Source organism: Pantherophis guttatus, chromosome 5 (genome assembly GCF_059756535.1).
Source record: "Pantherophis guttatus breed Tessera chromosome 5, ASM5975653v1, whole genome shotgun sequence".
In the NCBI taxonomy this organism is placed as follows: domain Eukaryota; kingdom Metazoa; phylum Chordata; class Lepidosauria; order Squamata; family Colubridae; genus Pantherophis; species Pantherophis guttatus.
In genome coordinates this window covers 65,658,707-65,675,191 of record NC_142067.1, presented here as the reverse complement: position 1 = coordinate 65,675,191, position 16,485 = coordinate 65,658,707, and the positions used below count along the sequence as shown (strand labels likewise).

Genomic DNA, 16,485 nt, shown 5'->3' with positions numbered 1-16,485 from the left:
TCTTTCATATCAAAAAAGGTCTGTGGTAATCTAATTCTAGACTTTGCCAAGCTCTTTTTATCTAATTTAGAATCAATTACTCCATTCCAATCTCCCATAATTAAAATAGATCTGTAGTCCCATTGCAATATTTTAGTATGTAACATCTTGTAAAAATAATCCTGTTGTTGGTTGGGAGCATAAATTCCAATCAGAAGAATTTGCCCATTTGCTGTAAACAATTCAATTGCTACAAATCTACCATCTTGATCTACTTCTATAACTTTTGCTGTTAATTTTTTATTTACATAAATAACCACACCATTCTTTTTCTGCGAAGTTGAAGATATATAATGTACTCCTAGTTTTGAGTTTATCAAATATTTTTGATCTTGAGTTGTAATATGCGTTTCTTGTAAACATATTATATCATTATTAAATTGTTTCAAATATGTAAATAATTTTTTCCTTTTCTGTGCTGAATTCAACCCATTGACATTCCAAGATAAACACTTAAAGGTCATTAGCCTCTTTCTGGAGCGCAGAGCAATATGCTTGAAGTTCATCCGAGAGCTTCGATCTCGCTCCTCCCATAGCGCCAATCTCTTGTGCAGTGCTCTTAACTGCCTTCTTATCTTGTCTTTCCTGTTGTTGTTGTTGCTTTTGTTTAAGTAGCTTGGATTGAGCTCTAGTTATACGTTGATCTTTAACTTCAGTCAACTGAATCAAATCCAAAATTGGAGAAGAATCCAGCAGTGGCTCACTCAGAATACCTCCTTCTGCACCTTGCACGTTTTCTAATTCCTGCTTAGACTGTTCTTTCAATTGCCTCTCTTCACTCTCCTTAATCTCCAAAACTGTAGATGTACGTGGAGATGGTGTTCTTTCCTTAAGAATAGTACTGTAAAAGTGTTGCGCCTTCTCCACGGTATTCAACCGATATCCTTCTCCCTTATATCTGAAAATTACCCCAGCTGGTGCATCCCACCGGAAGGGTATCTGTAAATTTTTCAATTCCTTAACAAGAAAATCAAATTCTTTTCTAGCTTTCAGCATTTTAGGAGGTAATTCTTTAAAAATTACAAGCCGTGAGCCCCCCACTTGTATAGAAGTGTGAAAAGATTTTTGCAGGATATCATTTCTAATTTCTCTCTCAGTAAAGTATATGACCACATCTCTGGGTAATTGTCTTTGCCTGGCCACCCAAGAGTTCACTCTGTAAATTTTATCTATTTTATGAAATACCAAATCAGGATTAACTTGTAAAATCTTAGCCAGGGCTTCAGAGCAAACTTGTCTCAAGTCCTGTCTTTCCTCCTCTCGAATTCCCCGAAGCCGTATGGCAAATTCCATCGCCCGGAATTGTATCATAACAATCTCATCTTCAATTCTCTGCATTTTATTGTCAACTTCATCAATTTTATAGTCATTATCTTTCATCCTAACATTAACTTCTGATTTAAATTCTTCAACTTTAAAATCAACTTTCCCAATAAAATCTGCCAGGCCAGACGCCACTTCTGATATTTTTTTGGTCACCATAATTTGATTCTGTTTCACCATGTCTTTAACTTCATTAATTTCCTGCAAAAATTCCTGATGTGATTTTTGAAGTTTATCATCTATCTCCTGATGTGATTTTTGAAGTTTATCATCTATCTCCTGTTGTGATTCTTGAAATTTATCATCCAAAGTTTTAGAAATAAATTCTTTTAAATCTGCCACATCAAATTCTTTTTTCTGAGTTTGTAACTGTTGAGCAGGGGGAAGTTGCGTTTGATGTTTATGTGTGGGGGATCCCCCCCCTGATGCCTTCCCTTCCTGCTTCTTTGAAGCCATCGTGCCACGTAAGCTAGTTTTTTTGAAGAGGGAAGTTCTTTTTCCTTTCCCTCTTCCACAGAAACTTCTAAAGAAGTCCCCCAGATTTAATCAGGTGGAACTAGAGTAAAGCAAAGTCAAATTTTAGCAAAAGAAATTTTTTCTTTAGATAGAACAACTTTGTAGCAATTTTACAACTTTGTAGCAAAGCAGGGAGGCTTCACAAATCCACTTTCACTAGCTCGTTAACTCAAACGCTGGACGCCATTTTTTTTCAAATCACTTTCACTCGCTCACTTTCTCTTTTGATTTAAAAAGTCAACAAAGCACCAATACTTGCAGTTTTCAAGTTTCTGGATTCAAGTTGATATTTCCGCTGTTTGTTAAAATTAATTCCTCTCACTTTAAAAGTTTGCTGCTGCCGGCTTGTTCTGCTGAAGGCAGAATCGTCCCACGCCGCCCGGAGTCTCCGCAGGTTGGAAGGGAGCCACACCTGTTTTCACCCCCAGAAGCAATTCCCTGGGGGGGTTACAGGGGCTCAACCTGTACCCTGCTGTCTCTGCTCCTGCAATCTTCAAGATTTCGGAGTTTTCGAGCCGCACCTCGTTCGCGGGGCGGCTCTACAGGCGGCGGGGCTGGCGGTCTTTAAAAAGTCACCGCCGTCGCCGAAGCTCGCAAACCGGAAGTCAGAAAAAAAATTTTTAATGGGCTCTCAGTCACGCGTTCCTTGCCACCCCAGTTTTCCAGATGTGATTGTGGAAGGGGCGGGGCTGCTGCTGCTGCCAGAGCATGTTTGCAGCAGCTCCTCTTGGTTTTATTTTATTTTATCAATTTTTAGTATATCCATTGGAGCCTTTTTATTTAAATAATATTTTTCGGAGACGATAACAGCATAGACCACAACACAGACAAAGTTTTGGCTGATGAGGACTAATAAGACATGGGGAAAAGAAAGAAGCGCCATGGCACCAGCCCAGGAGCCCTCCCACCAATGAAGAATGCAAAACAACCAAAAATTGACGAGCACTTTGCTGACAAAAGATTTGTAAGTAAAAACTTCCCCCCCTCTATTTCCAACAATCTGGAGAGGTTAGAAGGGGACCGGCAAAGAGATTTGACAAAACAGCAGATACTAGACTTTCCTGATCTGGGGGGAGGGGAGCAAAATGACAGCCAGCTGTTTTCACAAACAAGAAGTCCAGCTACAGCCTGTATGGAGACTGAGATAAAGTCTAAAATGTTTAACAACAAACTAATCCAGAGTGTGGAGAGTTTACCGTGGGAGAATACAACAGAGTCTATGGCAAAGCAATGCCTTCTTACAGCACAAACAGTGGTTTCAATATTTGAGCAACTAATAGCCATCCAACATGATGTAGAGACACTGCAAAAAAAGATATAGCTGTTTTTCTGCAAGCACAACATCAGGCTACAGGCACCCCCACTAAAGTCCATACAGCAGACTTGGGTAAATTCCAAACTCAGGATAAAGAAGAGAAAAAAGAGCAAAGACCCAGGGAAACAGTTAAAGAGCCTGCCAAAAAGTGGCAGCCCACTCGGAAAAACAGTCCTTCTCCAGACAAGGCATCAAGAGGAGGAGGTATTAATAGAGGTATTAACAGAGAAGTTTCATTGGAAGACAGTAAAGCATCTCCCCTACAATTACAGCAATCACATCGCTCACTACAAACACATCAGGTTGCGCTTAAAATCTATATGAACAGAATTAATCATGGACGCTGGATTACAAAGAGTGCTATACTAAATTTCCTAAGCCAGCTTCTTTACTGTCACTGGGGGCAGATTGATCTCCGTGCTGTGGAGTGGCTTCCTGAGGCCCCAAATTGGAAGTGAATTCTTCTCTTTCAAACAGCTGGCTATACCACTGATGCTATTCAAGATGAAGGCACATCTAGCCTCCTTTCAAATCTTTCCCGTCAGAGTTTTCTGTGAGGAAAGGGTTAAACCCTTAATTGTTAACATGCGAGCTCCCAAAGTTGCTGTCTCTTCCGCATTCTCAACCTTGGAAAAGAGAGAGGAAGAAAGTGGGAGTAAGCCAGCCTTGTCCAGCGAAGATGTACTTAACAGCACAGAAACCAGTCTCATTAATTGGGGGCAGAGATCCTCCTCAAGGCCCCTTACTTGTGGGGTTCCTCAGGGTTTGGTTCTCTCCCCCTTGCTCTTTAACATCTATATGAAGCCGCTGGGTGAGATCATTCAGAGTTTCGGGATGAGTTACCATCAATATGCTGATGATACTCAGCTTTACATCTCCACCCCGGACCAATCCAGGGATGCCCTTTCCATGATGTCTAAGTGCCTGGAGGCGGTGGGGGTTTGGATGGGCAGGAACAGGCTCAGATTCAACCCCTCCAAGATGGAGTGGCTGTGGATGCCAGCATCCCAGGATCTAGTGGCCCCATTACTTTTGACGGGAGGGGAGTTGTTGACTCCCTCTGATAGGGTTCGCAACCTTGGTGTCCTCCTGGATTCATGGCTGTCCTTAGTGGATCATCTGATGGCCATGTCCAGGGGGGCTTTTGCACAGGTTTGCCTGATGCGCCAGTTGCGACCCTTCCTAGATAGGGATGCCCTCTGTACAGTCACTCATGCTCTTGTTATCTCTCGTTTGGACTACTGCAATGCTTTCTACATGGGGTTGGTTGGTTGGTTGGTTCGATTTATATGCCGCCCTTCTCCGGAGACTCAGGGCGGCTTACAATGCATTAAGCAATAGCCTTCATACTTTTGTATATACCTGCTTAGTAGGGCTTTCGGGGCCCCCTAAGCGATGTTCTTTTTTGTACAAAGTCAGCTTATTGCCCCCACAATCCGGGTCCTCATTTTACCTACCTCGGAAGGATGGAAGGCTGAGTCAACCTTGAGCCTGGTGAGATTTGAACTTGCAGTAATTGCAGGCAGCTGGTGCTACTTTAATAGCACTTAGTCAGCTGCGCCACCAAGCACCAAGGGGTTGCCTTTGTGGTGCACCCAGAGGCTCCAACTGGTCCAGAATGCGGCCGCGTGGGTTGTTATGGGAGCTTTCCGTTACTCCCAGGTAACACCTCTCCTGCACGAGCTGCACTGGTTGCCGGTGGTCCTTTGGGTATGCTTCAAGGTGCTGGTACTTACCTATAAAGCCCTTCATGGAATGGGCCCAGGGTACTTGCAGGAGCACCACCTACCGGCCTCTCACCGCCCAGTGCGCTCATATAGGACTGCCCTCCTCCGGGTGCCGTCTGCCAGACAATGTCGGCTGACAGCGCCCAGGATGAGGGCGTTCTCTGTGGCAGCACCGACCCTCTGGAATGAGTTACCCACTGGGCTCCAGACAGCCCCTGACCTCCATTCTTTCTGCAAAGACCTGAAGACATGGCTTTTTAAACAAATTTTCTGATCTGTTGGGAGTTTTTAATTAATTGTGGGATTTTAATTGTATTTTTTAAAACTTTATTTATTGTTATTGTTATTGTTTTTACTCTACGTGATGGTTGTGAACCGCCCCGAGTCCTCCGGGAGAAGGGCGGCATATAAATTTTAATAAATAAATAAATAAATAAATAAATAAATAAATAAATAAACAAATAAATAAACAAACAATGCTTTTGGCGCTCTTCCAAGGAAAGAACAAGATAACATACTATTCAAGTTAGAAAATTTAAAGAAATCCTTATTGGACATAATCAACACAGTTGAACCACTTATTGATCTGGTTTCCCTATAATTGAGTCTCTTACTTCTCCCCCAAGGGGCAAGGATTTGCCTGAAAATGAGATCATGGAAAACAGAAGCCAAGACACACAGGGGCCATTATGATGATGATCCTATGATACCTTTAGCACCACATCAAGAAATCGAGAGAGGACCCACGTCAGTGTTATCAGCTCAAAGCCGAATGGAGCATGACTGAATAACCCCCTGCTCTACCCCTAGAGAAGAAATATCAGAATGGCAAGCCTTGTTAGCTGGTGCTAAATCCTCTTACCCTGAACAATTTTACCAGGAGTCGACACAGAATTTAGATGGGGCACCCCTCCTTTTAGAGAAGGCCAATTTCATGTGTGACGACACCTCAAGTCATTGCAATAACCATACAACTTCCCTTTGTATAAATCAAATTTCCTGATGAGTTGCAAAAGAGGATCCCCTCTCCATCATAACCTGGAATATAGCAGGTTGGGCTGTTCCATCAAAAGACCAACTTTTTTTTTACTATATATCACAATTTGACATTCTCTTCTTACAGGAAACCTGGGCCTCTGCAGAGATACAGTTAGATGGTTATTGGGTTAACTCTATCCCAGCTGTCCCAGGTAAGGTGGGGGGGAGAGCTAAAGGGGGTATTGTAACATTAGTGAATACATCCTTGCAATTTAAATGTTTATCACTGCCATCTTTGCAGTCATGGGTTGTGACTACCTTACTCTTATTTAAACAGGTGGAGATTTTGCTTTTCAATATCTATATTCCCCCACTCAATAAGAATAATTTGATCAACAAGATTTGGGACGGCATAGAAGATTTTATCCTGGGCTGCTTAGATAAATATCCTACAGCAGCAATAATTATTGTGGGGGACTTAAACGCTAGGATGGTCCCAAACGATCAAGCATTATTTAATCAATTTAAGATCCATTATGATGAGAATGTACCAGGAGAACCCCTGCATCCCAGACAATTTAAAGACCCTAAGGCAAATCAGGCAGGACTGTGTGTAAAACAGATTATTTATTTATTTATTTATTTATTTATTTATTTATTTATTTATTTATTATTAAAATTTATATGCCGCCCTTCTCCCGAAGGACTCGGGCAGCTCACACAAATAAAACAACAACAATAACACCTAAAACCAATATGAAAATTAAAATCCCCAAAATTAAAACCTCGTAGTTGATCAGGGAGTTTGCTGGAACAGCCATGTCTTCAGGCCAGCGTGGAAAGTGCGGAGATCAGGAGCCATCCGGAGCTCAGTGGGTAACCCATTCCAGAGGGTCAGTGCGGCCACAGAGAATGCCCTCATCCTAGGGGTCGCCAGCCGACATTGTCTGGCCGACGACACCCGGAGGAGGAGGCTCTATGTGAACACACTGGGTGGTGGGAGGCCGGTAGGAAGTGGTCCTGCAAGTATCCTGGGCCCATGCCATGTAGGGTTTTATAGGTCAATACCATCACCTTGAAGTGGATCCGGAAGGCCACTGGCAGCCAGTGCGTCTTGCGCAGGAGAGGTGTTGCACGGGAGTAACGGGAAGCTCCCTTAACAACCTACGCAGCCGCATTCTGGACCAGCTGGAGCCTCCAGGTGCACCACAAGGGCAGCCCCATGTAGAGGGCATTGCAGTAATCCAACCAAAAGACAATGAGAACTTGAGTGACTGTACGGAGGGCATCCCTGTCTAGGAAAGGCCGCAACTGGTGCACTAGGCGAACCTGTGCAAAGGCCCCCCTTGTCAAGGCTGTTAGATGATCAACCAGGGACAGCCGTGAATCAAGGAGGACGCCAAGATTGCGAGCCTTTTCAGAGGGAGTAAGTAACTCCCCTCCCATCAAAAGTGATGGGGTAACTAGATCAGGCGATGCCGGGATCCACAGCCACTCAATCTTGGAGGGATTGAGTCTGAGCCTGTTTCTACCCATCCAGACCTGTACCGCCTCCAGGCACTTAGACATCACGGAAAGGGCATCCCTGGGTTGGTCCGGGGTGGAGATATATAGTTGGGTATCATCAGTGTACTGATGATACCTCACCCCAAAACCACAAATGATCTCACCCAGTGGCTTCATATAGATGTTAAAGAGCAGGGGGGAGAGAACCGACCCCTGTGGTACCCCACACGTGAGGGGCCTAGGGGAGGATCTCTGACCCCCCGTCCAAACAAACTGCATACGGCCCGAGAGATAGGAGGAGAACCACTGTAGCACAGTTCCCCCTACTCCCAATCCACAGAGCCGTCGCAGTAGGATACAATGGTTGATAGTATCAAAAGCCGCTGAGAGGTCAAGTAGCACCAGAATAGAGGAACAACCCCCATCCCGGGCCCGCCAGAGATCATTCACCAGGGTGACCAATGCCTTCGCTACAAAGCGAAGATTGGAGACAGGACAAAAGTTGTTTAAGGAGGCTGGATCTAGGGCTGGCTTCTTGAGGAGGGGACAAACCACTGCCTCCTTGAGTATGGCAGGGGAGACCCCACCCTCAAAGAAGCATTAGTAATCGCCCGGATCCAATCTCCGGTCCCCTCTCTGGTTGCTGTGACAAGCCAGGAGGGACATGGGTCCAACAAACATGTGGAGGCTCCCAATCTACCCACTATCCTGTCCACTTCCTCTATGGAAACAGGATCGAACTCAGCCCAGATGTCACCTTCAAGACTTGCTCCCATTCCCTGTACACTTGGACCTTTGTATCCTGAACGGTTCCACATGGGGTGCCTACCCAGCAGACTATACTTATCGAGGAGCAGGAAGAAAATTCACAGTTGATTACTGAATAATATCATACAACCTCCTGAAGTTCTTGCAGAAGATGGAGGTAGACTTGCGTCTGGAAACCGATCATGATTCACTTATCCTTACTCTTACATTACACCAGAAATTACTAAGGGTTGGCTCAATCTACCTACCCAGATTAGAGAGCCAAAATACCCAGGTAAAAATTAAATGGACGGAGAAAAATGCAAAGGAAATTACTAAGTGGATGTTAGGTCCAGAAACCATAGAATTACACACATCTCTACTAAGAAATAAGTTTGAAGGACCATACTTAGAAGAGTTTGAAACATTAATTTCAAATTTGAAATCGGTTGTCACTAAGAGAATACTAGCTCACTCCAAAAAGCCAGTTTTAAAGAACAAAAAATGGTTTGATAGAGATTGCATGCAATTAAAAAGGATATATAATAAGGAATACAGAAGAAGTAAAAATGACCCTTCTGAGGATCACACTCACTTCTTAAAACAAAATCTCACTCCTACTCCACTCAACATTTTAATATAAATCAATTAGTTATATAACTACCTTTTTTGTATATTAATCAATATGAACATGAATATTCCAATTATTTCCATGCAATCCAATTTCTTACAAATCAGTTAATTATATTTATATAAATTTAATAAATAAATAAATAAATAAATATTTACCAATAATAATAAACCAAATAATTTCCCCCATATATTCCTCCAAACCACAACTTAACCATTTCTGCTTTCAACACAATGTACAATTAATAGTATCTCAATTATTACAATTCCCTAGTTAAATAGAGCTTTTTTTCTTTTGTGTTTTAAAATCTTGAACTCTCCACTTTTTCCCTAAATTTCCCATTGTTTGCACCTACCTTTTTTGGTGAGGAAAAAGAAAAGAAATCTGCCTGCCTAATTTTCCAACGTTGTAGTTTCGTTTTTCAGCATAGCTAGGGGGAAAAAAAATTGCTCCAGCACTCTTTGCAAACAAGCAGCAGAGCCCTGAGCAAAACAGCTGAGAGCAAATCAGCTGAGAGTCGGAAGCCGATCTAATCAAGGGCTAATTAGCCTATGCTGAAGCTCCGCGGGCCAATAAAATTACAAAAAAACACAGAACCATTTGTTAAATTGCTGGCTCGCCCGCCCCTCGCCCACCACTATTTATTGGCAATAAATAGTGGTGTGGAGGGGCGGGGCAAGGGGTGGGGCGGAACCAGCAGAATCCCACCACTGGCTATAGGGCGGCCCTTTGAAGCCCCGCGGCAAGAATTTAAACAGTTTTTTTTCCTCTAGCCATCAACTGGGACTCAGGAGGCAGCAATAGATTGGGAGTGGGCGGGGTAAGCGAATGGCCGGCGATCCAACAGAGCAGAGAGTGAGGGTGAGTGAAGGCGTGGGGGGGCGAGAGAGGGTTTTGGCGACCCCTGTGAAATGGCCGTTCAACTCCCAAAGGGGTCGCGACCCCCAGGTTGAGAACCGCTGACGTAGAGAGAGGCTTTTTTTTTTGTACGTATATTTTTGCACCAGATGGTGAAGTATCAGGATATGATCCACCATAGATCTTCCTTCTCTAAAACCGGCTTGTTCATCCTTCATTATCCACCCTGAAATTAGCCAATCCTGGAGTTTATAGTTTAGGTGTTTAGCATACAATTTACTAATAACACTCAAAAGACTAATGGGTCTATAATTTCCTGGATCATTTCTATTACCCATTCTATAGATTGGTATAATAATTGCTAATCCCCAATCTCTTGGCATACGGCCCATTTTATCTATAAATGTAAACAACGATGCTAAAAGTGGGGCCCACCAATTGGTGTTCTTTTTGATTATGGGAGGGATTTCTGGGAGGGATTGTTTCAGCACCAGGTGCCTTATTAGCCTTAAGGGATTCGATCAGCCGGGATACCTCTTCTGGTGTGACAGGGGGCCAGTAAGCAGTTTGGTTCAAACTAATTTGGCTCTCCTTAGTTACATAGTCAGGGTCTGTATATAACTCTCTAAAATATTCTTCCCAGGCCTGAATTGGTACCTGATTAGTTGGGGGTAGAGCGGATTTCCCCAATCCTCTGGTGATATATCAAAAAAGGAATGTATTTTTTGTCCTGACTGATGTAATTAATCTCTGCCAAGACTCCTTCAAAGCCGCACTTTTCTTTTCTTTTGTTTTAAGAAGTGAGTGTGATCTTCTTTAGGTATAGTGTCACATATGCCTCTATCCATGAATCTGGCATTTTAGCCTCTAATAATAAGTCATTAAATAGGTCCAACACTGCATTACTAATCGCTTCTTGTAGTGTTTTGTACAATTCAGCTGGTAAGCCATCTGGTCCTGGTGCTTTTCCACTTTTTTGTCTTTTTATTACTTCTGTTAGTTCCATCATTGTTATTCTTTCTTCTAGCATTCCTTTATATTGTTCTGATATTTTAATTAAGTCTGATCTTTCCAGGTAACTTTGTATCTCCTCCTCTGAGATCTTCTCTTGAGAGTAGAATTTTTCATAATATTTTTGAATTACTTTCTTTTTTTCTTCAGTTCTATATTGTAATTTCCCTTCTCCATCTTGTAAATATTTTGTAGTTTTTTTTCTCCCTCTCTTTTCTTAATTTGTAAACTAGCCATCTTCCGGGTTTATTTGCATTTTCAAAAAAAAATTGCTTCAATGCTCTCAATTGGTTTGCTAGTGATTCTTGTTCATTTAGAGTTATTTCATGCTTCTTTAATTCCATCAATTTCTTAACTTTTTTTATTTTGAACATCTTTCTGGAACTCTTTTTCAGGGTTTTATACTCTTCTTCCAATCTTGCTTGTTTCTGCAATTTCTTTTTGTTCTTTTTTTCCCAAATATGTTATTGCCAGACCTCTGATATATGCTTTCATTGTATCCCATACATTTTGAAGTGATGTATCTTCCTTTTTGTTTATTTTAAAGAAGATTTCCAATTCTTTTTCCACAAATTTCTGAAATTCTTTTTCATTTAATATTGTTGTATTCAAAGTCCATCTTGTCTTTTTCTTTTGCCCTTTCCATATTAATGTCATTGGGCTATAATCTGCCCAGATATTTGAGCCAATATTTACTTCTTGCACCACTTCTGTAAGTCCAATTGACATCCATATCATATCTATCCTCGACCGCAATAAATGTTTATTTGAATAAAAAGTATATTGACTCTCTTTCAAGTGTTTTTGTCTCCAGATGTCTTGAACACTTAGTTCTTCTATCATTGTAAAGAAGGCTTTTGGCAGTGCTCTTCTAGATTTTTTATTTATCTTCACTGTTTTGTAGTCTAAATCTGCATCCATTACAGCATTGAAATCACCCATTATACATACATTTTCATAGTCCAATTTTACAATTTTCCTGTGTAATCGCCAATAGAATTCTTCCTGTTTTTCATTTGGTGCATATAATGCTATCAAAAGTATTTGTTTAGAGTTCATTTTTATTTCTACCATCAAGATCCTGCCTTCCTCATCTTCAAAAATTAATTTAGGTTCTAATTTTTTTAAAAATATACAATACCACATCTCTTTCACTTTGTTGTATCAATTATGTAAATAAAACTCCTAACTTTGGGTATTGTAATAATTTTAAATGTTGTTTTCTAATATGGACTTCTTGTAGACATATAATGTCCATCTTCAAGCTGTTTAATTTAGTCAATATTCTATTTCTTTTTATCACCGCATTCAGTCCATTTACATTTAGGGATATTGCTTTTACTTCTTCCATATTTGTTACTAGTTTTTAATTTCATTGCCCTAGTCTCGCTTTGTTCCAATGAGTCTTTAGATATCGCCCCTTCTCTGAGGGCCCTTTCCTCTTTAGCTTTTTCATCTTTATCCTTTTCTTCATCTTTCTCTTTTGCAGCACCTACAGCTCCCAAGTCTCCATCCAATGGTCCACAAAATTGTTGATAGAATAATTTCGCTTTCTCAATCGAGTCAAGTCTGTATCTTTGTTCTTGCCATGTCACCATAATCCCTTCGAGTATTAACCATCTAAAACTCACTCTTTTGGATATTAGAAATTTCGTTAAAAATTGGTATTCTCTCCTCAAATCTCTAACTTTTCTAGGTATTTGTCATAGAAGCACAAGTTCTTTATCCTTATGTTTCAGTGCTGTAATCCTTGCTGCTTGTAATATCTCTGTTTTCATTGCCCTCTTTGTAAATCTTACATGTACTTCTCTTGGTAGTTTATTCCTTATTGCATATCTAGTGTATATTCTGAACGCTTCATCAATCTCATTTAAAATCTTTTCCTTGGGTTGTTCCAGGACTTCAGCCAGAATCTCTGCAATTACCTCTGGTAGGTTTTCTTCTTTTTCTTCTTCTATATTTTGGAATCTTAAATAAAATTCAGAAAGTTCCTTTTCCAACAGGATAATTGTTCTTTCTTGTGATTTGTCTGTTAAAACCAATTTTTCTTCAATTTTCTCAACTTTTTTCTCTGTCCTTTCTGCTTTTTCTTCTACTTTCTGGATTCTCTCCTCGTTCTTCCCCATCATTTCTTTCATTTCTTTTAATTCCTGTTTTAAATCATCATGAAGTGATTGCATCAAATTTCATAATTCCATCATTGGTTAGAGATTTTGTATAGAACTTAATGAAATTGGTTTTTAAAGTATTGTCTTCCCATGGATTAAGACCTGAAGAGTCAGAAGAATTTTTTTTAATTTTTCCTTTCTTCAATCTTTTCATCCCTTTCTTTTTTGTTAAACTGATTTTTTCATGGATTTTTATTTTTTATTTTTATTTTAAAATTTATTTCTTTTCTTTTTTTGAAACAGTTGGATTATAAATTCTTTTTTTCTCCCCCCTTCTAGTTTGCTTTTTTCTTTTTTATATTTTTGAAGGGTAGGGAGGGTTTGAGACTTTTCTTTTTTTATTTTATGCTATTTTACTTTATTATTTCAAATTCAATCATTGGTTGAATTAGATATTTGAATCATAATCAAACCACAAGTCAATTATAATTATTTGGAAAAGTGAAAATGAAGAAATTTACACAGCCAGCACCAAGTCCCTCAGCAGCAGAAACGCAGAAAACTTCAGAGATGATGGAAGTGGGGTTGAAAGTAAAAAAAGACAAATGCCAGTTAGCAGTGGAAAAGGTTGAATTTTTGGGTTCCGGAATACAACCCACCATGGGCAGGTTAAAAGCAATCAGAGAAGCCCCAACCCCAATCAATAGAACAGAACTTCAGGCACTCCTGGGATTACTAATCTTCTACAACATTTTCCTGCCACAGAAAGCCACGATTGCTGTATCTTTACACCACCTAGTGGACAAAAAGACAGACTGGACCTTGAGACAGAAAGAAGTGAATGCCTTCGAACAAATCAAAAGAATGCTGACATCAGACAGCATCCTAGTACAGTATAGTGAAACATTACCAGTGAGACTAACCTGTGACACGTTGCCATTTGGAATAGGGGCTATCTTAAGCCATTGCATGCCCAACAGAAGAGAAGCCCCCATTGCTTTCTACTCTCGGCCTCTATCCAAACCAGAAAGGAATTACAGTCAGATCAACAAAGAAGCACTGGCTGCAGTGGCTGGAATCAAAAGATTCCATGAATATCTCTATGGGAAGAAGTTCGAGTTGATAACAGACCATAAGCCACTCCTGGGGATTATCGCAGGAGATAAACCTACACCCCACGTGTTATCTCCACAAATGCTGAGATGGACAGAATTCCTCGCCACATATAATTACCAGCTGCTATACAGACCAGGGAAGACGATTGACCATGCAGATGCCCTCAGCAGATGCCCGCTGCCGGAACCAGTGGAAGGCCCAGTGCCATCCACAACCATGCTATTGGTAGAGACTCTCATGAACACACAGATCATGGCCGCAGACATCGCGAGAGCAACAGGAAGGGACAAGAATTTGGCACGGGTTTTGAATTGGGTATGGAAGGGGTGGCCAGAGACGGGAGTAGACAAGGAATTGAAACTGTTCAAGAGACGACACTGAACTATTGGGATTTTTTTAAAAAAACAAGTTTTATTGGTTTTTTTCTTTTCTCCTCTCCCACCTTCACCCACATCTTTTTTTTTTAATAGAGTGTTGCTCGTTTCTTATCTTATACAATTAGTCAAATTAAAATACATTTTACTCAATTACAATTTTTGTCAATATAGTCTTCCCCACTTTCCTTTTTTTTTGAATATACCTTAGTATTTCTACACTTGCATATATAAACACCTTCTTCATTTATCCCTAAATTCTAACTTTGCTAATTGTACATAATTGTCCTCTTTTATTCTTTAACAATTCATTCTTTTTCCTAATATATTTATATTTGTTTGTTCAGAGCTGCCTTTCTTCCACTTCATCTTCTTTTTTTTATTGTACAGCAATCTTTCTCCTCAAACCTAGCCTCTCCCTCTTCTCCTTCCAACTTTCTTTCCCCACCTTCTTCTTCTCTTCTCTACTTCCCCTTCCCTTCTCCTTCTCCTTCTCCTCCTCTCTTCCCCCTTTCTTACCTTCCCTCCTACTCTGCTTTCCCTTCCCTTCCTTCCTCCTTACTCCTCCATCCCTCTCTCTCCTTCCTGCTCCCCTCCAATTCCTTCATCTCTCTCTATTGCTGTATTCATTTTCAATTTAATGTTTTCCATTGTGGAGTTCAGGCAGCCCCGATCCCTTATCTTTTTAATTATTAACAATATATTTCATCTTATTCTCTTTTTTCCTTCAAATCTTTACTCAAACACTTTTCTAATTTCTTATCTTTTTTGCTTTTACTAATATTTTTTTTCTGCTTTACTTCTTGCAAGTATAACATTTAAATCATTTTTATCATTTCAATTTCATTCAGTTTTACATTCAATTTCAATCTTTAAATATATTTCTCAAAACATTTTAACAATATATTTCCACTTATTCATAAAATATTCTTAATTTGTCTTCTTTTCTCCTTTTAATTATGTTTCAAATATATAGTTTGGAATATTCCAAATATTACATTTCCCTCAACTGGTTTATTCATGTTGTTAAAACCAGTGGTGAAATCTAAAATTTGTTACTACCGGTTCTGTAGGCGTGGCTTGGGGGGGTAATGTGACTGGATGGGTGTGGCCAATTTTAAAAAAACTTTTAAAAGCATTTTTTCTACAACCTCTTCGGTGAAGAGGTTGTAAAAAAATGCTTTCAAAAGGCTCTGATGATCCCAGCTGAGTTGCCTGATTGGCAGAGGCTTTTTAAAAAAACCTCTGCTGATCAGGCAACTCAGCTTAGATCATCAGAGGCATTTAAAAGAAAAAAACCCTTTTTTTCTAAATCACAATAATAAATAAATAAATAATAAAAGCCTTTGACGATCCCAGCTGAGCCGCACGATCATCGGAGCCTTTTTTAAAAAACTTTTAAAAGCATTTTTTGGCCGAAGAGGTTGTAGAAAAAATGCTTTTAAAAGTAAAAAAAAAAAGCCTCTGATGATTGTGCGGCTCAGCTGGGCATGGGGAGAGGCAGGGATTTTTGCTACCGGTTCTCCGAACCACCCGCCTCTATCGCTACCGGGAGCATTTCACCTCTGGTTAAAATTTATCATTCTGTAAACCTCCAATATTATTGAGCATGTGACATGTATTACAATTTTCCCTTTGTTTCTACTTTTCTTTTCCTTTTTCGTATCTTTTCATTATTAATATTTTGTATCTTAAAATCATGAAATCTTTGCCCTTTATTTCCCATTATTTTCCATCTCTTTTCCCTCTTTCTTATATTTCCACTGTAAATCCCAGTGTAATCATTTATATTTTTAATATTTCTTCTTCTCTTCCACCCTCTTTTCCTTCTTTGCCTTTTGTTTTCCCTTTTTCTTCCTTTCTTTTGTATTTTAAAGTTCTGCACTCTCCTATTCTGCCCTATGTTTCCCATTGTTTCTCCTTTCTCTTTCCTTTTTTGTGTCTTTTCATTGTTAATCCTAGTATGCTTATTTTGTATTTTAAAATCATAAACTCTTTTATTTTGTCCTTTATTTCTTATTATTTTCCATCTTTTCCCCTCTTTTTTATCTTTCCACTGTTAATCTCAGTGTAATCATTTAAGTTTTTTGTATTTTCCCTGTTCCACCCTCTTTTCTTTGTTTCTTTTTTTTGTCCATATTTAATATTACAATTGTTTAATTTTCCATAGTCAGTCTCTTTGTCTTCTTCATCATCCATCTCTCTTTCTTGTTTCTCGTTAGTCTTTTCCTTTTCA

At 39.8% G+C, this 16,485-nt stretch overlaps 1 protein-coding gene across 2 annotated transcripts in view; it reads left to right on the top strand.

Annotated features, from left to right (window-relative positions):
• The first annotated feature begins 2,563 nt into the window (after positions 1–2,563).
• Positions 2,564–16,485, top strand: part of LOC148113430 (uncharacterized) — an 80,999-nt gene continuing 67,077 nt past the window's right edge. For both annotated transcript variants that reach the window (XR_015728233.1, XM_087871302.1), the window contains exons 1-2: positions 2,564–2,842; positions 6,044–6,110. Coding sequence is in view for 1 of the 2 variants with exons in the window: in XM_087871302.1 (XP_087727428.1) it covers positions 2,738–2,842; positions 6,044–6,110 (172 nt within the window). In the remaining variant the exon portion in view is untranslated. The remainder of the gene's footprint in view (positions 2,843–6,043; positions 6,111–16,485) is intronic.